Source organism: Oncorhynchus clarkii, unplaced genomic scaffold (genome assembly GCF_045791955.1).
Source record: "Oncorhynchus clarkii lewisi isolate Uvic-CL-2024 unplaced genomic scaffold, UVic_Ocla_1.0 unplaced_contig_358_pilon_pilon, whole genome shotgun sequence".
In the NCBI taxonomy this organism is placed as follows: domain Eukaryota; kingdom Metazoa; phylum Chordata; class Actinopteri; order Salmoniformes; family Salmonidae; genus Oncorhynchus; species Oncorhynchus clarkii.
The window spans coordinates 168211-194857 of NW_027257955.1; the positions used below are offsets into that span (position 1 = coordinate 168211).

The window sequence follows — 26647 nt, forward strand, 5'->3', positions numbered from 1 at the left end:
GTAACAATACATCATGTATATAATGAACAGACTAGGTCTATACTGCTCCTACATGGTGTAACAATACATCATGTATATAATGAACAGACTAGGTCTATACTGCTCCTACATGGTGTAACAATACATCATGTATATAATGAACAGACTAGGTCTATACTGCTCCTACATGGTGTAACAATACATCATGTATATAATGAACAGACTAGGTCTATACTGCTCCTACATGGTGTAACAATACATCATGTATATAATGAACAGACTAGGTCTATACTGCTCCTACATGGTGTAACAATACATCATGTATATAATGAACAGACTAGGTCTATACTGCTCCTACCAACACATCATGCAGAGGAACACAGAGTGGACAAAATATTAAGAACGCCTTCCTAATAGAATGGTGTGGGCGTATACCGGTCACACAAAAAATAACACGAGTAGACCGTGGATTGGCCAGCTCATTCTCCTCAAGACCGTGGATTGGCCAGTTCATCCTCCTCAGGGAGATGTTCTATGAGGATATAGTAATTTTTAAAAAGAGGTTTTATTATTATTATTATTTTTTCATCTGTAATTTATGCTTTGGCCTCAAATACGAGAATCGGACGAGTCAACAACATTATTTGGATATGAGTTCGGAGAGGATTAACTTTAAAAAGTTAGATTTTCACAGGACAGTTACTTTAAAAGAACGTTATTAACCGGTTACCATACTATTAAAATAATGCTTCTGTTCCAGAACGCAAGAGATCACTTTCTTTCCCGGTTCTGTTTCTGTTCCTCAATAAAACACATTTTTTGCGGTTTTCTGTTCTGTTTTCTGAACTGGTTTCAACTCCTGGGGTCATTGTTAAGACTGTGTGGGTTCTCTCATGCCTTTTCAGGTTCCCTATCTGGGTAAAACCCTTTCCACACTGGGAGCATTGGAAAGGCTTCTCGCCTGTGTGTATTAATTTATGGTCCTTCAGATTCCCTAACCGTGTAAAACCCTTTCCACATTGGGAGCATTGGAAAGGTTTCTCTCCTGTGTGTAATTTTACATGTTTTTTTAGGTTCCCTAACTTGGTAAAATCTTTTCCACACATAGAGCAATGGTAAGATGTCTCCCCTGTGTGTGTTCTTTCATGCTCCTTCAGGCTCCCTAAACTTTTAAAACTATTTCCACACTGGGAACATTGGAACGGCTTTTCTCCTGTGTGTATTCTCTCATGCTTTTTCAAGTTCCCTAACAGGGTAAAAACCTTTCCACATTGGGTGCATTGGAAAGGCTTCTCTCCTGTGTGTACTATTTTATGTTCTTTCAGACTCCCTAACTGTGCAAAACTCTTTCCACACAGGGAACATTGGAAAGTTCTCTGTCCTGTGTGGGTTCTCTCATGCCTTTTCAAGTTTCCTAACTGGGTAAAACCACTTCCACACTGGGAACATTGGAAAGGCTTCTCTCCTGTGTGCATTATTTGATGGTCCTTGAGGTTCCCTAACCGTGTAAAACTCTTTCCACACTGGGAACATTGGAAAGGCTTCTCTCCTGTGTGTATTCTTTTATGATCCTTCAGGTTTCCTAACTGTGTAAAACTCTTTCCACATTGGGTGCATTGGAAAGGTTTCTCTCCTGTGTGTAATTTTATATGTTTTTTTAGGTTCTTTAACTTGGTAAATTTCTTTCCACACAGAGAGCAATGGTAAGATGTCTCCCCTGTGTGTATCCTTTCATGAGCTTTCAGGCTCCCTAGCCGTGTAAAACTCTTTCCACACTGGGAACATTGGAAAGGCTTCTCTCCTGTGTGTGTTCGCTCATGCTTTTTCAAGTTCCCTAACAGAATAAATCCCTTTCCACACTGGGAACATTGGAAAGGCTTCTCTCCTGTGTGAACTATTTTATGTTCTTTCAGGCTCCATAACCGTGTGAAACTCTTTCCACACTGGGAACATTGGAAAGTTCTCTCTCCTGTGTGCATTCTCTCATGCCTTTTCAGGTTCCCTAACTGAGTAAAACCATTTCCACACTGGGAGCATTGGAAAGGCTTCTCTCCTGTGTGTACTCTTTTATGGTCCTTCAGGTTCCCTAACCGTGTAAAACCCTTTCCACACTGGGAGCATTGGAAAGGCTTCTCGCCTGTGTGTAATTTTGTATGTTTTTTTAGGTTCCCTAAGTTGGTAAAACCTTTTCCACACTGAGAGCAGTGGTAAGGCTTTTCTCCTGTGTGTGTTCTGTCATGCTCTTTCAGCTTCCATAACCACTTAAAACTCTTATTACACTGGGAGCAGGGATGTCGTCTCGCTGGTTTGGGCGTCTCTGAGTCTGGTTCCTCTGAAGGACTCTTCCTGCTGTCAGAGTGAGAGTGTGGTCTCTCTCCTGCCAAAGACAGAGTATTTGGTTAAACAGAGAAACCTAAATTAAAGCTCCAAATTATAAAACTGTTTACTCCGGACTAGATCATCTCAACATAAAACTGTTTACTCCGGACTAGATCGTCTCAACATAAAACTGTTTAATCTGGACTAGATCGTCTCAACATAAAACTGTTTACTCCGGACTAGATCGTCTCAACATAAAACTGTTTACTCCGGACTAGATCATCTCAACATAAAACTGTTTACTCCGGACTAGATCATCTCAACATAAAACTGTTTACTCCGGACTAGATCGTCTCAACATAAAACTGTTTACTCCGGACTAGATCGTCTCAACATAAAACTGTTTACTCCGGACTAGATCGTCTCAACATAAAACTGTTTACTCCGGACTAGATCATCTCAACATAAAACTGTTTACTCCGGACTAGATCGTCTCAACATCGTCTCAACTGTACATTTGGATTCTGTTGATTGCCGGTAGTTGATTGGTGTTCCCTGCGTGGAATTCCGGATCTCTGGTTTAGTGTTCCCTGCGTGGAATTCCGGATCTCTGGTTTAGTGTTCCCTGCGTGGAATTCCGGATCTCTGGTTTAGTGTTCCCTGCGTGGAATTCCGGATTTTTGGCATTGTTTGGAACTGCGGATCTGCTGTTCAAGAACACTGAGTTAATCTCAGCCTATATGCTGCCCTACAGTCCCTTGACATTTTGGCCCTGATGGAGAAATGGATGACCCCAGAGAACACTGCTACTGGTCATCGCGGTGGTGGTACAGGGCTACACATTTCTCCTATGTGGAGATTTTCTCTTTTCTCCCTCTCCCTCACCTGTCCATCTCCACATTTGAATTCCATGCTGTCCCTTTTCCACTCAAGCTTAACATTGCCATCTACCAGGTGCCCTTGGAGAGTTCCTCAATGATCTTGAGACCTTGATAATTTCCTGTCGATGGCTCACCGCTCTTTGTACTTGGCGACTTCAACCTCCCGACGTCTGCCTTCAATTAATTTATTTCCAACTCTCTCATTCCCTTACTTGTCTCTTTTGACCACACCCTTTCCCAGTCCCCTCCCACTTTCCTAGTCCCCTCCCACTTTCCCAGTCCCCTCCCACTTTCACAGTCTCCTCCCACTTTCACAGTCACCTCCCACTCACAAGACAGGCAATATGCTGGACCTCATCTTTACTAGAGGCTGTTCTCCTACTAATCTCACTGCATCCCCCCTCCAGGTCTCTAATCACTACTTTGTTTCCTTTTCGGTCTCTCTTTCCTCCAACCCCTAACCACTCAGCCCGTACCCAGATGGTCATGCACCACCGCAAACTCTCTCTCTCTCTCTCAACCACTTTGACGACATCCACTACTCATCCGCTCAGCCTGTTGAGTCCACTGGTCTCATCCACTCAGCCTATTGAGTTTACTGGTCTCATCCACTCAGCCTATTGAGTCCACTGGTCTCATCCACTCAGCTTGTTGAGTCCACTGGTCTCATCCACTCAGCCTGTTGAGTCCACTGGTCTCATCCACTCAGCCTATTGAGTCCACTGGTCTCATCCACTCAGCCTATTGAGTCCACTGGTCTCATCCACTCAGCCTATTGAGTCCACTGGTCTCATCCACTCAGCCTATTGAGTCCAGTGGTCTCATCCACTAAGCCTATTGAGTCCACTGATCTCATCCACTCAGCCTATTGAGTCCACTGGTCTCCATCCTCCTCTCCCCATTCTCCATTCTCTCAGGACTGGGCGTCTCAGGCTCTGAAACACTCTTGAATCCTACCTGACAGGCCACTCATACCAGGTGACGTTCAGAGGATCTGTGTCTGCACTACGTACTCTCGCTACTGGTGTCCCCCAGGGCTTGCTTCTAGGCCCTTTCTTCTTCTGTCTATACACCAAGTCACTCAGCTCTGTCATATCCTCACATGTTCTCTCCTATCACTGCTATGAGGATGAAACTCAACTACTTTTCTCCTTCCCCCCTTCTGACACCCAGATAAAGACATGTATCTCTGCGTGCCTGGAAACTTGGATGTCGGCCACCTCAAACTCAACCTTGAGAAGTCAGAGCTGCTCTTCCTCCAGGGAAAGGCCTGCCCGCTCATAGACTTCTCCATCACGGTTGACACGGTGTCTTCCTCCCAGAGTGCAAAGAACGTTGGCGTGACCCTTTGACAACACCCTGACGTTCTCTGCAAACGTCAAATCAGTGACTCGCTCCTGCAGGGTCGTGGTCTACAACAACTGTAGATTACGACCTTACCTCACACAGGAAGTAGCGCAGGTAATAATACTTGCCTACAGAGCAGCAAGAGGAACTGCCCCTCCTTACTTTCAGGCTATGCTCAAACCCTACACCCCAACCGGAGCACTCTGCTCTGCAACCTCAGGTCTCTTGGCCCTCCCACCCTAACGGGAGTGTGGATTCCGCTCAGCCCAGTCCAAGCTCTTCTCTGTCATGGCACCCCAATGATGAGACACGCGTCCCCCTGAAGCTAGGACAACAGAGACCTTGCCCATCTTCGAAAACATCAGAAACATCTTAAACAGCATCTTAAATAATCCTCCTCCTCACCTCGACCCCCCCCCCCCCCCCCTAAAACATTTTGGAAACTCAACTCCTTAACCAGCACTTGCACATGATGATCCCTGGGTAATGGCTGTTAGTTCTTCATGATGATCCCTGGGTAATAGCTGTTAGTTCTTCATGATGATCCCTGGGTAATAGCTGTTAGTTCTTCATGATGATCCCTGGGTAATAGCTGTTAGTTCTTCATGATGATCCCTGGGTAATGGCTGTTAGTTCTTCATGATGATCCCTGGGTAATAGCTGTTAGTTCTTCATGATGATCCCTGGGTAATAGCTGTTAGTTCTTCATGATGATCCCTGGGTAATAGCTGTTAGTTCTTCATGATGATCCCTGGGTAATAGCAGTTAGTTCTTCATGATGATCCCTGGGTAATAGCTGTTAGTTCTTCATGATGATCCCTGGGTAATGGCTGTTAGTTCTTCATGATGATCCCTGGGTAATGGCTGTTAGTTCTTCATGATGATCCCTGGGTAATGGCTGTTAGTTCTTCATGATGATCCCTGGGTAATGGCTGTTAGTTCTTCATGATGATCCCTGGGTAATAGCTGTTAGTTCTTCATGATGATCCCTGGGTAATGGCTGTTAGTTCTTCATGATGATCCCTGGGTAATAGCTGTTAGTTCTTCATGATGATCCCTGGGTAATGGCTGTTAGTTCTTCATGATGATCCCTGGGTAATAGCTGTTAGTTCTTCATGATGATCCCTGGGTAATGGCTGTTAGTTCTTCATGATGATCCCTGGGTAATAGCTGTTAGTTCTTCATGATGATCACTGGGTAATAGCAGTTAGTTCTTCATGATGATCCCTGGGTAATAGCTGTTAGTTCTTCATGATGATCCCTGGGTAATGGCTGTTAGTTCTTCATGATGATCCCTGAGTAATGGCTGTTAGTTCTTCATGATGATCCCTGGGTAATGGCTGTTAGTTCTTCATGATGATCCCTGGGTAATGGCTGTTAGTTCTTCATGATGATCCCTGGGTAATAGCTGTTAGTTCTTCATGATGATCCCTGGGTAATAGCTCTTAGTTCTTCATGATGATCCCTGGGTAATAGCTGTTAGTTCTTCATGATGATCCCTGGGTAATGGCTGTTAGTTCTTCATGATGATCCCTGGGTAATAGCTGTTAGTTCTTCATGATGATCCCTGGGTAATAGCTGTTAGTTCTTCATGATGATCCCTGGGTAATAGCTGTTAGTTCTTCATGATGATCCCTGGGTAATGGCTGTTAGTTCTTCATGATGATCCCTGGGTAATAGCTGTTAGTTCTTCATGATGATCCCTGGGTAATAGCTGTTAGTTCTTCATGATGATCCCTGGGTAATAGCTGTTAGTTCTTCATGATGATCCCTGGGTAATAGCAGTTAGTTCTTCATGATGATCCCTGGGTAATAGCTGTTAGTTCTTCATGATGATCCCTGGGTAATGGCTGTTAGTTCTTCATGATGATCCCTGGGTAATGGCTGTTAGTTCTTCATGATGATCCCTGGGTAATGGCTGTTAGTTCTTCATGATGATCCCTGGGTAATGGCTGTTAGTTCTTCATGATGATCCCTGGGTAATAGCTGTTAGTTCTTCATGATGATCCCTGGGTAATGGCTGTTAGTTCTTCATGATGATCCCTGGGTAATAGCTGTTAGTTCTTCATGATGATCCCTGGGTAATGGCTGTTAGTTCTTCATGATGATCCCTGGGTAATAGCTGTTAGTTCTTCATGATGATCCCTGGGTAATGGCTGTTAGTTCTTCATGATGATCCCTGGGTAATAGCTGTTAGTTCTTCATGATGATCCCTGGGTAATAGCAGTTAGTTCTTCATGATGATCCCTGGGTAATAGCTGTTAGTTCTTCATGATGATCCCTGGGTAATGGCTGTTAGTTCTTCATGATGATCCCTGAGTAATGGCTGTTAGTTCTTCATGATGATCCCTGGGTAATGGCTGTTAGTTCTTCATGATGATCCCTGGGTAATGGCTGTTAGTTCTTCATGATGATCCCTGGGTAATAGCTGTTAGTTCTTCATGATGATCCCTGGGTAATAGCTGTTAGTTCTTCATGATGATCCCTGGGTAATAGCTGTTAGTTCTTCATGATGATCCCTGGGTAATGGCTGTTAGTTCTTCATGATGATCCCTGGGTAATAGCTGTTAGTTCTTCATGATGATCCCTGGGTAATAGCTGTTAGTTCTTCATGATGATCCCTGGGTAATAGCTGTTAGTTCTTCATGATGATCCCTGGGTAATGGCTGTTAGTTCTTCATGATGATCCCTGGGTAATAGCTGTTAGTTCTTCATGATGATCCCTGGGTAATAGCAGTTAGTTCTTCATGATGATCCCTGGGTAATAGCTGTTAGTTCTTCATGATGATCCCTGGGTAATGGCTGTTAGTTCTTCATGATGATCCCTGGGTAATGGCTGTTAGTTCTTCATGATGATCCCTGGGTAATGGCTGTTAGTTCTTCATGATGATCCCTGGGTAATGGCTGTTAGTTCTTCATGATGATCCCTGGGTAATAGCTGTTAGTTCTTCATGATGATCCCTGGGTAATGGCTGTTAGTTCTTCATGATGATCCCTGGGTAATAGCTGTTAGTTCTTCATGATGATCCCTGGGTAATGGCTGTTAGTTCTTCATGATGATCCCTGGGTAATAGCTGTTAGTTCTTCATGATGATCCCTGGGTAATAGCAGTTAGTTCTTCATGATGATCCCTGGGTAATAGCTGTTAGTTCTTCATGATGATCCCTGGGTAATGGCTGTTAGTTCTTCATGATGATCCCTGAGTAATGGCTGTTAGTTCTTCATGATGATCCCTGGGTAATGGCTGTTAGTTCTTCATGATGATCCCTGGGTAATGGCTGTTAGTTCTTCATGATGATCCCTGGGTAATAGCTGTTAGTTCTTCATGATGATCCCTGGGTAATGGCTGTTAGTTCTTCATGATGATCCCTGGGTAATAGCTGTTAGTTCTTCATGATGATCCCTGGGTAATGGCTGTTAGTTCTTCATGATGATCCCTGGGTAATAGCTGTTAGTTCTTCATGATGATCCCTGGGTAATGGCTGTTAGTTCTTCATGATGATCCCTGGGTAATGGCTGTTAGTTCTTCATGATGATCCCTGGGTAATGGCTGTTAGTTCTTCATGATGATCCCTGGGTAATGGCTGTTAAGAGTTCCATTTGAATTATCCCTAATCTCCACTGTCCCACAGCCCTGCCAGGCAATTCATCAACTGATCTCCACTTCTACCATCAATATCAATTGCAACCTGTTTTATATCAATATCAATTACAACCTGTTCTCCTGCCTTGTTTTATTTTAGAACATTCCAGATCAAAATTATCCTTCCTTGTCTTGATTCTGTCCTCTTCATCATTTGAAATCAGAGTTGGCTGTAATACATGATATCATAAGATATTTCTGTCACGCCCTGACCTTAGTTATCTTTGTTTCCTTTATTATGTTGGTTAGGTCAGGGTGTGACAAGGGTGTAACCCTAACCCTTTATTATGTTGGTTAGGTCAGGGTGTGACAAGGGTGTAACCCTAACCCTTTATTATGTTGGTTAGGTCAGGGTGTGACAAGGGTGTAACCCTAACCCTTTATTATGTTGGTTAGGTCAGGGTGTGACGAGGGTGGTTTGTTTAGTTGTTGTATTGTCTAGGGGGTTTTGTATTGTCTAGGGGGTTTTGTATTGTCTAGGGGTTTTTGTATGTCTAGAGATTTTCTAGTCTAGGTGTTTAAATGTCTATGGTTGCCTAGATTGGTTCTCAATCAGATGCAGCTGTTTATCGTTGTCTCTGATTGGGAACGATATTTAGGTAGCCATATTCCTTGGGGAATTCTTGGGGTTGTTATTGTCTATGTTGCCTGTCAGCACTTGTGTTATATAGCTTCACGTTCGTTTTGTTTCTTTGTTAGTTCGTTTAGTGTTTTTCCTTCATTAAAAGAAGAATGTATACTTATCCCTTGGTCTCATCCATATGACGAACGTGACAATTTCAGTCAGATCAATGTCCCTGTTTTATAAGATAGTACTCACTGTATTTACTGGTGTTAATCAGATCAATGTCCCTGTTTTATAAGACAGTACTCACTGTATTTACTGGTGTTAATCAGATCAATGTCCCTGTTTTATAAGATAGTACTCACTGTATTTACTGGTGTTAATCAGATCAATGTCCCTCTTTTATAAGATAGTACTCACTGTATTTACTGGTGTTAATCAGATCAATGTCCCTGTTTTATAATATAGTACTCACTGTATTTACTGGTGTTAATCAGATCAATGTCCTTGTTTTATAAGACGGTAGTCACTGTACTTACTGGTGTTAATCAGATCAATGTCCCTGTTTTATCAGACAGTACTCACTGTATTTACTGGTGTTAATCAGATCAATGTCCCTGTTTTATAATATAGTACTCACTGTATTTACTGGTGTTAATCAGATCAATGTCCCTGTTTTATAAGATAGTACTCACTGTATTTACTGGTGTTAATCAGATCAATGTCCCTGTTTTATAAGACAGTACTCACTGTATTTACTGGTGTTAATCAGATCAATGTCCCTGTTTTATAAGACAGTACTCACTGTATTTACTGGTGTTAATCAGATCAATGTCCCTGTTTTATAAGACAGTACTCACTGTATTTACTGGTGTTAATCAGATCAATGTCCCTGTTTTATAAGACAGTACTCACTGTATTTACTGGTGTTAATCAGATCAATGTCCCTGTTTTATAAGATAGTACTCACTGTATTTACTGGTGTTAATCAGATCAATGTCCCTGTTTTATAAGACAGTACTCACTGTATTTACTGGTGTTAATCCGATCAATGTCCCTGTTTTATAAGATAGTACTCACTGTATTTACTGGTGTTAATCAGATCAATGTCCCTGTTTTATAAGATGGTACTCACTGTATTTACTGGTGTTAATCAGATCAATGTCCCTGTTTTATAATATAGTACTCACTGTATTTACTGGTGTTAATCAGATCAATGCCCCTGTTTTATAAGATAGTACTCACTGTATTTACTGGTGTTAATCAGATCAATGTCCCTGTTTTATAAGATAGCACTCACTGTATTTACTGGTGTTAATCAGATCAATGTCCCTGTTTTATAAGATAGCACTCACTGTATTTACTGGTGTTAATCAGATCAATGTCCCTGTTTTATAAGATAGCACTCACTGTATTTACTGGTGTTAATCAGATCAATGTCCCTGTTTTATAAGACAGTACTCACTGTATTTACTGGTGTTAATCAGATCAATGTCCCTGTTTTATAAGATAGTACTCACTGTATTTACTGGTGTTAATCAGATCAATGTCCCTCTTTTATAAGATAGTACTCACTGTATTTACTGGTGTTAATCAGATCAATGTCCCTGTTTTATAATATAGTACTCACTGTATTTACTGGTGTTAATCAGATCAATGTCCCTGTTTTATAAGACGGTACTCACTGTACTTACTGGTGTTAATCAGATCAATGTCCCTGTTTTATCAGACAGTACTCACTGTATTTACTGGTGTTAATCAGATCAATGTCCCTGTTTTATAATATAGTACTCACTGTATTTACTGGTGTTAATCAGATCAATGTCCCTGTTTTATAAGATAGTACTCACTGTATTTACTGGTGTTAATCAGATCAATGTCCCTGTTTTATAAGACAGTACTCACTGTATTTACTGGTGTTAATCAGATCAATGTCCCTGTTTTATAAGACAGTACTCACTGTATTTACTGGTGTTAATCAGATCAATGTCCCTGTTTTATAAGACAGTACTCACTGTATTTACTGGTGTTAATCAGATCAATGTCCCTGTTTTATAAGACAGTACTCACTGTATTTACTGGTGTTAATCAGATCAATGTCCCTGTTTTATAAGACAGTACTCACTGTATTTACTGGTGTTAATCAGATCAATGTCCCTGTTTTATAAGATAGTACTCACTGTATTTACTGGTGTTAATCAGATCAATGTCCCTGTTTTATAAGACAGTACTCACTGTATTTACTGGTGTTAATCCGATCAATGTCCCTGTTTCATAAGATAGTACTCACTGTATTTACTGGTGTTAATCAGATCAATGTCCCTGTTTTATAAGATAGCACTCACTGTATTTACTGGTGTTAATCAGATCAATGTCCCTGTTTTATAAGATAGCACTCACTGTATTTACTGGTGTTAATCAGATCAATGTCCCTGTTTTATAAGATAGTACTCACTGTATTTACTGGTGTTAATCAGATCAATGTCCCTGTTTTATAAGATAGTACTCACTGTATTTACTGGTGTTAATCAGATCAATGTCCCTGTTTTATAAGATAGTACTCACTGTATTTACTGGTGTTAATCAGATCAATGTCCCTGTTTTATAAGATAGTACTCACTGTATTTACTGGTGTTAATCAGATCAATGTCCCTGTTTTATAAGACAGTACTCACTGTATTTACTGGTGTTAATCAGATCAATGTCCCTGTTTTATAAGATAGCACTCACTGTATTTACTGGTGTTAATCAGATCAATGTCCCTGTTTTATAAGACAGTACTCACTGTATTTACTGGTGTTAATCAGATCAATGTCCCTGTTTTATAATATAGTACTCACTGTACTTACTGGTGTTAATCAGATCAATGTCCCTGTTTTATAAGATAGTACTCACTGGTGTTAATCAGATCAATGTCCCTGTTTTATAAGATAGTACTCACTGTATTTACTGGTGTTAATCAGATCAATGTCCCTGTTTTATAAGATAGTACTCACTGTATTTACTGGTGTTAATCAGATCAATGCCCCTGTTTTATAAGATAGTACTCACTGTATTTACTGGTGTTAATCAGATCAATGTCCCTGTTTTATAAGATAGTACTCACTGTATTTACTGGTGTTAATCAGATCAATGTCCCTGTTTTATAAGATAGTACTCACTGTATTTACTGGTGTTAATCAGATCAATGTCCCTGTTTTATAAGATAGTACTCACTGTATTTACTGGTGTTAATCAGATCAATGTCCCTGTTTTATAAGATAGTACTCACTGTATTTACTGGTGTTAATCAGATCAATGTCCCTGTTTTATAAGATAGTACTCACTGTATTTACTGGTGTTAATCAGATCAATGTCCCTGTTTTATAAGATAGCACTCACTGTATTTACTGGTGTTAATCAGATCAATGTCCCTGTTTTATAAGATAGCACTCACTGTATTTACTGGTGTTAATCAGATCAATGTCCCTGTTTTATAAGATAGTACTCACTGTATTTACTGGTGTTAATCAGATCAATGTCCCTGTTTTATAAGATAGTACTCACTGCATTTACTGGTGTTAATCAGATCAATGTCCCTGTTTTATAAGATAGTACTCACTGGTGTTAATCAGATCAATGTCCCTGTTTTATAATATAGTACTCACTGTATTTACTGGTGTTAATCAGATCAATGTCCCTGTTTTATAATATAGTACTCACTGTATTTACTGGTGTTAATCAGATCAATGTCCCTGTTTTATAAGATAGTACTCACTGTACTTACTGGTGTTAATCAGTTCTCCAGTCTTCTCTTCTTCATCCTCCTCCAATGTGACAGTAATCTCCTCCTCTTCTTCCTCCTTCACTCCAAAAACGTCTTCCTCTTCTTTCACTGTAACAGTCATGTCTCCTTCCTCCTTCATTCCAAAAACTGCATCCTCCTCTTTCTCTTCCTCCTCTTCTTCTTTCAAGGTAGCCAACATCCTCCTCCTCTTTCACTCTGAAAGCGTCTTCCTCTTCTTTCACTGTAACCTCTTCCTCTTTTATTGTAACATCCTCACCCTCTACTTGTTTTTAATTACTGTGACAGCCTTCTCTTCTTTCTCGAGTGTCTTTCTCCGTCCAGCAGACCCCCTCTTCTTTAACAGGAGGAGAGTTAACTTAGTGACCTCCTGTCATGGGGTGTTAGCTTGCTACCTAACTAGCATCAGCGACTAGCTTAGTCTTATTGCTAACTTAACCAGCTAGCTAGATGTCTAACAACGTCAATATGAAATTAAACGGGGTAACAGCTAGACGACATAAAGGTGTTTAAAACACATATATACGCCAGAAAGCCGTTCCCACTACCTTCTGAAAGCTCCTAAAGAGCTCCAATATTTCGGCTCTGTTGGCTAGTAAGCTACCGAGGTGGCGGAACTGTTCATGTTGATGACGCGCCCCGTCCACTAGATTATACGTCACACTCTGGCAGCGTCGCCTGAACCTAAAAGACGCACATCGCCATCTGCTGACTGGAGTGGTCAACGCAGTTGAGATAAGTTTTTTTTTATTTTAATTTCCATACAAAACGTGGATCATTTAATTTAATTCATTAATATATTATTGTATTGAGACGTACAAAGGAAAGCATGTGTTGATTGATTGGTGCTGATTTAAAATTAGTGGTGAATGATGATGGAGGAAAACAAACCTAACTGCATCCCCAGCCCTGGTATATCACCAGACTGCATACAAACCTAACTGCATCCCCAGGCCCTGGTATATCACCAGACTGCATACAAACCTAACTGCATCCCCAGGCCCTGGTATATCACCAGACTGCATACAAACCTAACTGCATCCCCAGGCCCTGGTATATCACCAGACTGCATACAAACCTAACTGCATCCCCAGGCCCTGGTATATCACCAGACTGCATACAAACCTAACTGCATCCCCAGGCCCTGGTATATCACCAGACTGCATACAAACCTAACTGCATCCCCAGGCCCTGGTATATCACCAGACTGCATACAAACCTAACTGCATCCCCAGGCCCTGGTATATCAACAGACTGCATACAAACCTAACTGCATCCCCAGGCAACCACCTCCCCTATAATGCACTGTACACAGCAACCACCTCCCCCATAATGCACTGTACACGGCAACCACCTCCCCATAATGCACTGTACACGGCAACAACCTCCCCCATAATGCACTGTACACGGCAACCACATCCCCCATAATGCACTGTACACGGCAACCACCTCCCCCATAATGCACTGTACACAGCAACCACCTCCCCCATAATGCACTGTACACAGCAACCACCTCCCCCATAATGCACTGTACACGGCAACCACCTCCCCCATAATGCACTGTACACGGCAACAACCTCCACCATAATGCACTGTACACAGCAACCACCTCCCCCATAATGCACTGTACACAGCAACCACCTCCCCCATAATGCACTGCACACGGCAACCACCTCCCCCATAATGCACTGTACACGGCAACCACCTCCCCCATAATGCACTGTACACGGCAACAACCTCCCCCATAATGCACAGTACACGGCAACCACCTCCCCCATAATGCACTGTACACAGCAACTACCTCCCCCATAATGCACTGTACACAGCAACCACCTCCCCCATAATGCACTGCACACGGCAACCTTCTCCCCCATAATGCACTGTACACGGCAACCACCTCCCCCATAATGCACTGTAATGAACGTGTACTAGTGCCGTTCCACATTTGATTTTTATTCAGACAAAAATAAATGTTGCATTAAATCAAATGCTTTTTACAATCAGCACCTGTTTTCTTCCTCTGACATGGTGGATGAATACAACTCTCATCAACGTTATTAATATGTTCTTCATGTCAACAACTCTCATCAACGTTATTAACATGTTCTTCATGTCAACAACTCTCATCAACGTTATTAACATGTTCTTCATGTCAACAACTCTTATCAACGTTATTAACATGTTCTTCATGTCAACAACTCTCATCAACGTTATTAATATGTTCTTCATGTCAACAACTCTCATCAACGTTATTAATATGTTCTTCATGTCAACAACTCTCATCAACGTTATTAATATGTTCTTCATGTCAACAACTCTCATCAACGTTATTAATATGTTCTTCATGTCAACAACTCTCATCAACGTTATTAATATGTTCTTCATGTCAACAACTCTTATTAATATGTTCTTCATGTCAACAACTCTCATCAACGTTATTAATATGTTCTTCATGTCAACAACTCTCATCAACGTTATTAACATGTTCTTCATGTCAACAACTCTCAATGTTATTAACATGTTCTTCATGTCAACAACTCTCATCAACGTTATTAACATGTTCTTCATGTCAACAACTCTCATCAACGTTATTAATATGTTCTTCATGTCAACAACTCTCATCAACGTTATTAATATGTTCTTCATGTCAACAACTCTCATCAACGTTATTAATATGTTCTTCATGTCAACAACTCTCATCAACGTTATTAACATGTTCTTCATGTCAACAACTCTCATCAACGTTATTAATATGTTCTTCATGTCAACAACTCTCATCAACGTTATTAATATGTTCTTCATGTCAACAACTCTCATCAACGTTATTAATATGTTCTTCATGTCAACAACTCTCATCAACGTTATTAATATGTTCTTCATGTCAACAACTCTCATCAACGTTATTAATATGTTCTTCATGTCAACAACTCTCATCAACGTTATTAATATGTTCTTCATGTCAACAACTCTCATCAACGTTATTAATATGTTCTTCATGTCAACAACTCTCATCAACGTTATTAATATGTTCTTCATGTCAACAACTCTCATCAACGTTATTAATATGTTCTTCATGTCAACAACTCTCATCAACGTTATTAATATGTTCTTCATGTCAACAACTCTCATCAACGTTATTAATATGTTCTTCATGTCAACAACTCTCATCAACGTTATTAATATGTTCTTCATGTCAACAACTCTCATCAACGTTATTAATATGTTCTTCATGTCAACAACTCTCATCAACGTTATTAATATGTTCTTCATGTCAACAACTCTTATTAATATGTTCTTCATGTCAACAACTCTCATCAACGTTATTAACATGTTCTTCATGTCAACAACTCTCATCAACGTTATTAACATGTTCTTCATGTCAACAACTCTCATCAACGTTATTAATATGTTCTTCATGTCAACAACTCTCATCAACGTTATTAATATGTTCTTCATGTCAACAACTCTCATCAACGTTATTAATATGTTCTTCATGTCAACAACTCTCATCAACGTTATTAATATGTTCTTCATGTCAACAACTCTCATCAACGTTATTAATATGTTCTTCATGTCAACAACTCTCATCAACGTTATTAATATGTTCTTCATGTCAACAACTCTCATCAACGTTATTAATATGTTCTTCATGTCAACAACTCTCATCAACGTTATTAATATGTTCTTCATGTCAACAACTCTCATCAACGTTATTAATATGTTCTTCATGTCAACAACTCTCATCAACGTTATTAATATGTTCTTCATGTCAACAACTCTCATCAACGTTATTAATATGTTCTTCATGTCAACAACTCTCATCAACGTTATTAATATGTTCTTCATGTCAACAACTCTTATCAATGTTATCAGAACGTCGTCATGACATTTTCATACACCTTTAGTTTGAAGACTAGTACACTGTCACGATGTGGACCTTTGGGGTGTATATCGTGACTAGTACACTGTCACGACGTGGCCCTCTGGGGGTGTATATTGTGACTAGTACTGTCACGACGTGGCCCTCTGGGGGTGTATATCGTGACTAGTACTGTCACGATGTGGCCCTCTGGGGGTGTATATCATGACTAGTACTGTCACGACGTGGCCCTCTGGGGGTGTATATCGTGACTAGTACTGTCACGACGTGGCCCTCTGGGGGTGTATATCGTGACTAGTACTGTCACGACGTGGCCCTCTGGGGGTGTATATCGTGACTAGTACTGTCACGACGTGGCCCACTGGGGGTGTATATCGTGACTAGTACTGTCACAACGTGGCCCTCTGGGGGTGTATATCGTGACTAGCACTGTCACGACGTGGCCCTTTGGGGTGTATATCGTGACTAGTACACTGTCACGACGTGGCCCTTTGGGGGTGTATATCGTGACTAGTACTGTCACGGCGTGGCCCTCTGGGGGTGTATATCGTGACTAGTACTGTCACGACGTGGCCCTCTGGGGGTGTATATCGTGACTAGTACTGTAACGACGTGGCCCTCTGGGGGTGTATATCGTGACTAGTACTGTCACGACGTGGCCCTCTGGGGGTGTATCAAGAAATACACATTTTATTAAATCTATTTAATAAAATCTACAACTTTCCAAATCATATCATTAACATCTAAAGGGTTCATACTTGTATTCAATCAAATCCATAATCAAAATAAAATACACATTTTTTAAATGTTAATCTGATTTCAGACATGATCATGTCTCGAGAGGAAAAAACTCAAATAGGCCTATTTTTGTTTTAGTAAGATTTTCATTCAAACATGATTTCACATCAACAACATTATCATGGTGGAACATTGGACAGGTTTTTCTACTGTGTGTTCCCTCTCATGTGTTTTCAGGCATCAACAACATTCTCAGCCAAAAACTTGTCAGAACACAGCATCTATATTGTCTTATTTTAGGTCCTGTGTCCTAGAAAATGTCTTTCCACAATTAGGTTCCCTAACTGACTGAACCCTCTTTCCACACTGGGAATCTGTTCCACCAGCCCAGAGCCTCAAACCAGGATCTCTAGTGGCACAGCTCGCACTACGATGCCTTAGACCACTGCGCCACTCGGGAGGCTGTATTTTCTGATAGTTAATCAGAGATTTTTGCCACATTGATTTCTCTCTTGTGTGTCCGCTGGTGTATAATCAAACTGCTAGATGTAACAAAACTCTTCCCACATTGATCACAGCCATAAGGTTTCTCTCCTGTGTGTGTTCTCCGGTGTATAGTCAGACGGCTAGAAGTAACAAAACTCTTCTCACACTGATCACAGCTATAAGGTTTCTCTCCTGTGTGTGTTCTCTGGTGTACTATCAGGCAGCTTGAGTGAGTAAAACTCTTCCCACATTGATCACAGCTATAAGGTTTCTCTACTGTGTGTGTTCTCTGGTGTGATTTTAAATGTCCTGACTTAAGAAAACGCTTTCCACAGTCAGAGCAGTGGTAAGGCTTCTCTCCTGTGTGTGTTCTCTGGTGTATAGTCAGCTGGCTGGATGTTGTGAAACTCTTCCCACATTGATTACAGCTATAAGGTTTTTCTCCTGTATGGATTCTCTCATGTCTTTTAAGGTCTGCTGAAGAGGTAAATCTCTTCCCACAGTCAGAGCAGCAGTGAGGTTTTTCTCCTGTGTGAATTCTCAGGTGCACTTTTAGTGAATCTGATCTTGAGTAACTCTTCCCACAGTCCGGGCAGTGGTGATATTTCTTCCCTATGGGTCTCTGCTGGGGTTTCTTGAGGTTTTCTGCTCTGGAGAGACTCTTCTCTGCCTCGTCAGGATCATGATGTTGTTGAGGCTCCCCAGAGGATCCACGATAGTCCCGTCTCTCTCCTGTGTGAACAACAAAGTCAGACAGATGGTTAAAGGCCCACAACAGCAGAAATCCACTGTTTATTTGAGGTAAAAGTTTATGCCCAGAGCATCCCCATGAAGTTGTGCAACAACTGACGTCTGAAAATAATGTTTAAATGCTTTTACAAACGTATTTGACAATTGTCTTAATATGAGTCGAGCAATAATATATTTTGTTAGAAAAAAAATACCACTTATTAGTAAAGTAGATGATTGTAGTTAGTGGTAACTAGACATTGAGAAATAAAGTTATTAAAGTTGTTGAAATCCTAAGCAGTGTACCAGATTACTTTTGGTCACCAATGTAGGCTCCTTTCTGTGTTAAGCTAAAATTGCGGCACGATGTACAATTCGGTTGTAGAAACTCCTCCCTGCTAATGAGGAAACCGCTAGTTACGGATGTAGTATATCTGGTAATGAGGAAACCGCTAGTTACGGATGTAGTATATCTGGTAATGAGGAAACCACTAGTTATGGATGTAGTATATCTGGTAATGAGGAAACCACTAGTTATGGATGTAGTATATCTGGTAATGAGGAAACCACTAGTTATGGATGTAGTATATCTGCTAATGAGGAAACCACTAGTTATGGATGTAGTATATCTGGTAATGAGGAAACCACTAGTTATGGATGTAGTATATCTGGTAATGAGGAAACCACTAGTTATGGATGTAGTATATCTGGTAATGAGGAAACCACTAGTTATGGATGTAGTATATCTGGTAATGAGGAAACCACTAGTTATGGATGTAGTATATCTGGTAATGAGGAAACCACTAGTTATGGATGTGGTATATCTGGTAATGAGGAAACCACTAGTTATGGATGTAGTATATCTGGTAATGAGGAAACCACTAGTTATGGATGTAGTATATCTGGTAATGAGGAAACCACTAGTTACAGATGTAGTAAACGCAGCAAAAAAATAAAATGTCCCTTTTTTTTAAAGATAATAAAAGTAAAAATCCAAATAACTTCACAGATCTTCATTGTAAAGGTTTTAAACACCGTTTCCCCATGCTTGTTCAACGAACCATAAACAATTAACGAACATGCACCTGTGGAACGGTCATTAATTAAGACACTAACAGCTTCAGCTTACAGACAGCAGGCAAGTAAGGTCACAGTTATGAAAACTTAGGACACTAAAGAGGCCTTTCAACTGACTCTAAAAAACACCAAAAGAAAGATGCCCAGGGTCCCTGCTCATCTGCATGATTGTGCCTTAGGCATGCTGCAAGGGGGCATGAGGACTGCAGATGTGGCCAGGGCAATAAATTGCAATGTCCGTACTGTGAGACGCCTAAGACAGCGCTACAGGGAGACAGGACGGGCAGCTGATCGTCCTCGCAGTGGCAGACCACGTGTAACAACACCTGCACAGGATCGGTACATCCGAACATCACCTGAGGGACAGGTACAGGATGGCAACAACAACTGCCCGAGTTATACCAGGAACGCACAATCCCTCCATCAGTGCTCAGACTGTCCGTAATAGTCTGAGAGAGGCTGGACTGAGGTCTTGTAGGCCTGTTGTAAGACAGGTCCTCACCAGACATCACCGGCAACGACGTCGCCTATGGGCACAAACCCACCCACTTTTTGCCAGTGACGAGTCGCGTTTATTGTCGAAGGAATGAGCGTTACACCGAGGCCTGTACTCTGGAGCAAGATCAATTTGGAGGTAGAGGGTCCGTCATGGTCTCGGGCGGTGTGTCACAGCATTATTGGACTGAGCTTGTTGTCATTGCAGGCAATCTCAACGCTGTGCGTTACAGGGAAGACATCCTCCTCCCTCATGTGGAACCCTTCCTGCAGGCTCATCCTGACATGAACCTCCAGCATGACAATGCCGCCAGCCATACTGCTCGTTCTGTGCGTGAATTCCTGCAAGACAGGAATGTTAGTGTTCTGCCATGGCCAGCGAAGAGCCCGGATCGCAATCCCATTGAGCACGCCTGGGACCTGTTGGATAGGAGGGTGAGGGCTAGGGCAATTCCCCCCAGAAATGTCCGGGAACTTGCAGGTGTCTTGGTGGAAGAGTGGGGTAACATCTCACAGCAAGAACTGGCAGATCTGGTGCAGGCCACGAGGAGATGCACTGCAGTACTTAAAGCAGCTGGTTGCCACACCAGATACTGACTGTTACTTTTGATTGTTACCCCCCCTTTGTTCAGGGACACGTTATTCCATTTCTGTTAGTTACATGTCTGTGGAACTTGTTCAGTTTATGTCTCAGTTGTTGAATCTTGTTATGTTCATAAAAATATTCATTTATTTATTTATTTTGTTGTTTTCTGAAAATAAACGCAGTTGACAGTGAGGACGCTTGTTTTTTTGATGAGTTTATATCTGCATTTCTCACAGTGCATTATCTACTAATTCGCAGTGTATTATCTACCAATTCACAGTGCATTATCTACTAATTCGCAGTGTATTATCTACCAATTCACAGTGCATTATCTACCAATTCACAGTGCATTATCTACTAATTCGCAGTGCATTATCTACCAATTCGCAGTGCATTTCTACTAATTCGCAGTGCATTATCTACCAATTCGTGGTGCATTATCTGCAAATTTGCGGAGCATGATCTAATTCGCAGTGCATTATCTATTCGTTCACAGCGCATTATCTGCTAATTCACAGTGCATGATCTATTAATTCACAGTGCATGATCTATTAATTCACAGTGCATGATCTATTAATTCACAGCGCATTATCTGCTAATTCACAGTGCATGATCTATTAATTCACAGTGCTGACAGCAAAAACAGCCTCATTTACAGGTTGAATATGAGTGCATTTCACACTACTGTTGGATAATATTTTATTTATTTATTTAACCTTTATTTTACTAGGCAAGTCAGTTAAGAACAAATTATTTTTTACAACGACGGCCTACCGGGGAACAGTGAGTTAACTGCCTTGTTCAGGGGCAGAACGACAGATTTTTTACCTTGTCAGCTTGGGGATTTCGATCTAGCAACCTTTCGGTCACTGGACCAACACTCTAAACACGAGGCTACCTGCCGTCCCAATTGTAAGGCTTATTTGAATGTCCTGCTTAATATAATGTTTATGTCATCGTTGCAAATCAATGCATAATCAATAACAATGTAATAATCAATAACAATAATCAATAACAATGTAATAATCAATAATGTAATCAATAACAATGTAGAACAAAAACATACTAATCATACTATATACAGGGTCAGTACCATATTAACAATGTACAGGGATACTGGAGTGATGGAGGTAGATATGTATAGGGGTAAGGGGACAGGGATACTGGAGTGATGGAGGTAGATATGTATAGGGGGAATGTGACAGGGATACTGGAGTGATGGAGGTAGATATGTATAGGGGGAATGTGACAGGGATACTGGAGTGATGGAGGTAGATATGTATAGGGGGAATGTGACAGGGATACTGGAGTGATGGAGGTAGATATGTATAGGGGGAATGTGACAGGGATACTGGAGTGATGGAGGTAGATATGTATAGGGGTAAGGGGAAAGGGATACTGGAGTGATGGAGGTAGATATGTAGAGGGGTAAGGTGACTATATACAGGGTCAGTACCATATTAACAATGTGCAGGGATACTGAAGTAGAGATTGACCGATTAATCAGAATCAGAATGGCCAATTAATTAGGGCCGATTTCAAGTTTTCATAACAAATCGGTAATCTGTATTTTCGGACACCGATTTTTAAACATGAAATAAAGGGCGAGGGAATAGAAGCTTATTTGACGTGTTAAATTAAAAGCTTATTTAACACGTCGAATAGTGTTATTTGACGCGTATCTTTTTTGACACGCAAAGACCCAAACGGCGTTCCATAGTATGTTGTGAAGCTAATAGCAGTGACGCTAATACTGTGTAACTCCGGTAGGGAATTTACATCTGTGTGTACCGGTGCTCGATCAGTCGGCGAAAGCCAACATCCCCCAAGACAGAGAACGGTTGATTGTCAAGGGCAATGAATTCCATTATCTTGGCGTGAATGTATTTCGCCTTTGAGTTGTCTCGCTGAAATGTTCTTACTCTTTCAAATGACCGCTAGATCCACACAGCAGACACGGTGGGCTAGATTAGGAATGCTGTGTTGACCGTGTACATTTTACGTGGCGTCATTACGTCATGTAACCTTCGTTACACGTCAGCTTTGACATCGGTTTTGCACATCGGCTTTAATAAACTAGACGTTGGAACGATACCGATGTTGGCATTTTTAGTTAATAATATTGTCCGATTCTGATATATCATCCCTACTTTATATCTTATTATAACGACATGACAAAATGGGACATTATTATTCATGACTTATTAAACAGCCGTAACAAGATGTCCACCACAGGAAATCCTCGCGGGCACTCGACGTTATAGAAAGATCCATATATAGCAACTGATTCTTGAAGAATATAACTGATAAACGCCTCATATACACGGAGTTTACAAAACATCAGGAAACACCGTCTCTTACCAGGACAGACTGACCCTCATTGATGTCACTTGTTAAAATCCACTTCAAAATCAGTGTAGAGGAAAAGGAAGAGACAGGTTAAAATACGTTTTTTTAAAGCCTCGAGACAACTGAGACATGGATTGTGTATGTGTGCCAATTCAGAGGGTGGGTGAAGATTTAAGTGCCTTCAAACGGGGTATTGTAGTAGGTACCAGGAGCATGAGGCATTCATAGTGTGTGCTTCTGTTATTAAGACGTTACTTACTGGTGTTAATCAGTTCTCCAACCTCTTCTTCTTCTTCCAATATGACAGTTATCTCCCCCTCCTCTTCTTTTACTGTAATATCTACCTCCTCTTTCACTCTGAACGCGTCTTCCTCTTCTTTCACTGTAACATCCTCACACTCTACTTCTTGTTTTACTGTAACATCCTCCACTTCCTCTACTTTTGTTACTGTGACATCCTCCTCTTCCTCCTCCTCTTTCACGACAATGTTCAGCCACCGACCCTCTTTCTCCGTCCAGCAGACCTCCTCCTCTCCAACAGGAGGAGAGTAGTTTAGGGAGCTCATGGTCGGTGATGTTAGCTAACAGTTAGCTAGCTAGGCTAAAGCTAACTTAACCAGCCAGCTAGCTGACCAATAACAACGTAAATATGAAATTAAATCGGATAACTAACTAGACGACAGAAGTGTGTTTAAAACACAGTGGCTAATATACACGAAAGGGTCTAAAGAGCTATATTGGTTCGTCTATTTTGTCTAGCAAGCTACCGAGCTGTCTGACGAACTGTTGCTGCTGTTGAAAGAAGCGTTCCGTCCACTAGATTATACGTCACACCAACAGCATAACCTTAAATTCCCAGACCGCCATCTGCTGACTGGAGTGGGTAACGCAGTTGAGTACAAAATGTATTTTGTGACAATTGCTGAAGCTCAGTAAATTTTGATTGGGAATCATTGATGGACTGGAATATTCAAACCATCTGTTAGGTTCTAATTTTTCAGAGTAAATAACTCACAGACACTAGAGAAGCTTAAGCAAGTTTAATTCTTCCCCAAAGGGTCGTTACAGCTGTAATTCAGACAACATGTTTCCACCATCACCAGTATATACACACCACTTGGGACACTCCTCTCCAATCCTTACATCTTATGGTTCGACCCTTATTACTCCCTTCAGGGGATCTGACCTGACCTCAACCCCTCTTCCACCTAATCCACAGATGTCCATCCGCTTCCCTTATAGCAATCCTGTGATCTCCTCCAGTCCACTAAACACATTCCACAGCCATTACCCAGCTAGTCTAGCAAGCTAACTTACCCAGCTAGGCTAGCAAGCTAACTTACCCAGCTAGTCTAGCAAGCTAACTTACCCAGCTAGTCTAGCAAGCTAACTTACCCAGCTAGGCTAGCAAGCTAACTTACCCAGCTAGTCTAGCAAGCTAACTTACCCAGCTAGTCTAGCAAGCTAACTTTCTACAGAGAACCATTAACCTCGGACATAAAAACCCAGTCTCTCTTCCAGTCCTTTATTCACTTACACGTATAACAATGTTCCAATGTTTACCCAGAATCCAACACCATGTCTCTGATTTTCAGGTAGATATAAATCAGGACTGAGACTGGACCAGTCAGGAACACACAACACTTCTTGGAAAGACATTCTGGTGTGCGTTTGGTATTAACATGTGTGTCATTGTCCCCACTGGAAAGTAAGACTCAATCCCAGGGTCAGGGTCAGGGGTTAGGGTCCCAGGGTCAGGGTCCCAGGGTCAGGGTCCCAGGGTCAGGGTCCCAGGGTCAGGGTCCCAGGGTCCCAGGGCCAGGGTCCCAGGGTTAGGGTCCCAGGGTCAGGGTCCCAGGGTTAGGGTCCCAGGGCCAGGGTCCCAGGGCCAGGGTCCCAGGGTCAGGGTCCCAGGGTTAGGGTCCCAGGGTCAGGGTCCCAGGGTCAGGGTCCCAGGGTCAGGGTTCCAGGGTCAGGGTCCCAGGGTCAGGGATTAGGGTCCCAGGGTTAGGGTCCCAGGGTCAGGGTCCCAGGGCCAGGGTCCCAGAAGACTGAAATGGGTTTTCTTAGCTTACTCTGTTTCTGAAGAGGGATGGAAATTCTGGTTGATTTGGAAAAATGGCATATACTCTCAGCCAATCAGCCACCAGCCACAGGTAATCAGGCTGCTCCTCTCATACCTACTTTTCCAACATGAACTTGCTCAGGCTTTTGGAGAGCAACGTCAGTGAAACCTGGAGTCGAGGCTACATGATATTAGAAACTCATTTTTTCTGTTTATATGCAGCACCATCCGGAATGTGAAAACTTCTAGGGTCTCTCAACTACACCAAAACATCACATTTATTGTCCTGATGCTCCATCTATAACATGTTCTATAAATGTTCCACCATTTTTACAACATTAAAATTGTGATCATGTGACATTAGATCAATCAAAAGTGGTAGGATTTTTAAATACAAGTTGAACACAAACACACACACTACCACATCAAAAGGTATCACACATAGATCATTCCACTCTGTGTTCTACTACCCTGGTCTAGTATTGGAGATCATTCTACACTCTGTGTTCTACTACCCTGGTCTAGTATTGGAGATCATTCTACACTCTGTGTTCTACTACCCAGGTCTGGTGTTGGAGATCATTCCACACTCTGTGGCTCTTGCCTTGTGTTTTGCCAGGGAGTCTGATCGAAGAAAACCCTTCCCACACTGATCACAGCTATAAGGCTTCTCTCCTGTATGTTTTCTCTGGTGTCTTCTCAGGCCACTTGAGGCAGAAAAGCTAATTCCACAGTCAAGGCAGTGGTAAGGTTTCTCACCTGTGTGTATTCGTTTATGAATAGATAGGGTTGTGGAGAGAGAAAAACTATCCCCACATACATCACAGCTATACGGTTTCTCTCCGGTATGTTTAGCCTGGTGTGTTTTCAGGCCGCTGAAGGTAATATAGCTCATTCCACAGTCGGAGCAGTGAAACGGTTTCTCCCTAGTGTGGATTCGTTTGTGAGTAGCCAGGGCTGTCCGGGCAGCAAAAGTCTTCTCAGTGTGTACTCTCTGGTGTGATATCATTCCACCGGAGGTTGTAAAACTCATCCCACAGTCAGAGCAGATGTATGGTTTCTCTCCCGTGTGGATTCTCTGATGTGATATCAGTCTACATGAGGTAGTAAAACCCATCCCGCAATCTGAGCAGTGGTACGGTTTCTCTCCAGTGTGGGTTCTCTGATGTAATTGCATTCCGACTGAGGAAGTAAACCTCCTCCCACAGTCTGAGCAGTGGTATACTTTCTCTCCGGTGTGGAACCTCTGGTGTTTTTTAAGAGCTGATGAATATTTGTAACCTTTCCCACAGTCAGAGCAGCAGTGAGTTTTCGTTTTGGGTCTCCGCTGGTGTTTCTTGAGGAGTTCTGATCTGGAGAGACTCTCCTCTGCCTCGTCAGCATCATGATGTCGTTGAGGCTCCCCAGAGGATCCGCGACGGTCACGTGTCTCTCCTGTGTGAACGACAGAGTCAGACGGTTAACTCGTGACCTTCTACTGTGACCTCAGTCTCCTGTTTTAATAAGGCATCTCTGAAGAAAAAACATGAAAGATGGAGTCTTTAGGCACCGCTGTTAAACTCCAGTCGTACAGTAGCATAACTGTCTTATTGCTAAAGATATTAGATCCAACATGGAGGATAACTGTCTTATTACTAGAGATATTAGATCCAACATGGAGGATACCATAACTGTCTCATTACTAGAGATATAAAATCCAACATGGAGCACGACATAAGTGTTTT

At 41.7% G+C, this 26647-nt stretch overlaps 1 protein-coding gene across 2 annotated transcripts; it reads right to left on the minus strand.

Moving 5' to 3' along the window:
* Positions 1-325: 325 nt before the first annotated feature.
* Positions 326-23588, minus strand: LOC139394240 (zinc finger protein 271-like). Of its 2 annotated transcripts, XM_071142264.1 has the most exons (4): positions 23164-23588; positions 12592-12669; positions 12501-12525; positions 326-2356 (listed from the first exon to the last, which is right to left on the minus strand). In XM_071142264.1, exons 1-4 carry the CDS (start codon positions 23422-23424, stop codon positions 717-719), a joined length of 2004 nt encoding a protein of 667 aa, XP_070998365.1. In that variant the 5' UTR covers positions 23425-23588; the 3' UTR covers positions 326-716. The 2 variants fall into 2 exon arrangements, with proteins under 2 accessions (XP_070998365.1, XP_070998366.1); XM_071142265.1 differs by lacking the exon at positions 23164-23588 and having other exon boundaries at positions 12501-13093.
* Positions 23589-26647: the final 3059 nt, after the last annotated feature.

What these genes read in the sequence shown, in the direction of transcription:
- LOC139394240 (XM_071142264.1), bottom strand. Translation starts at nt 23,424, where the DNA reads ATGAGCTCCCTAAACTACTCTCCTCCTGTTGGAGAGGAGGAGGTCTGC. An exon ending in AAGAGGAGGGGGAGATAACT is followed by an intron (nt 12,670 to 23,163) that starts GTCATATTGGAA and finishes GAAGAAGAGGAG; the next exon opens with GAAGAGAAAGAGGAGGATGC. An exon ending in TGGAGAACTGATTAACACCA is followed by an intron (nt 2,357 to 12,500) that starts GTAAGTACAGTG and finishes TGTCTTTGGCAG; the next exon opens with GAGAGAGACCACACTCTCAC.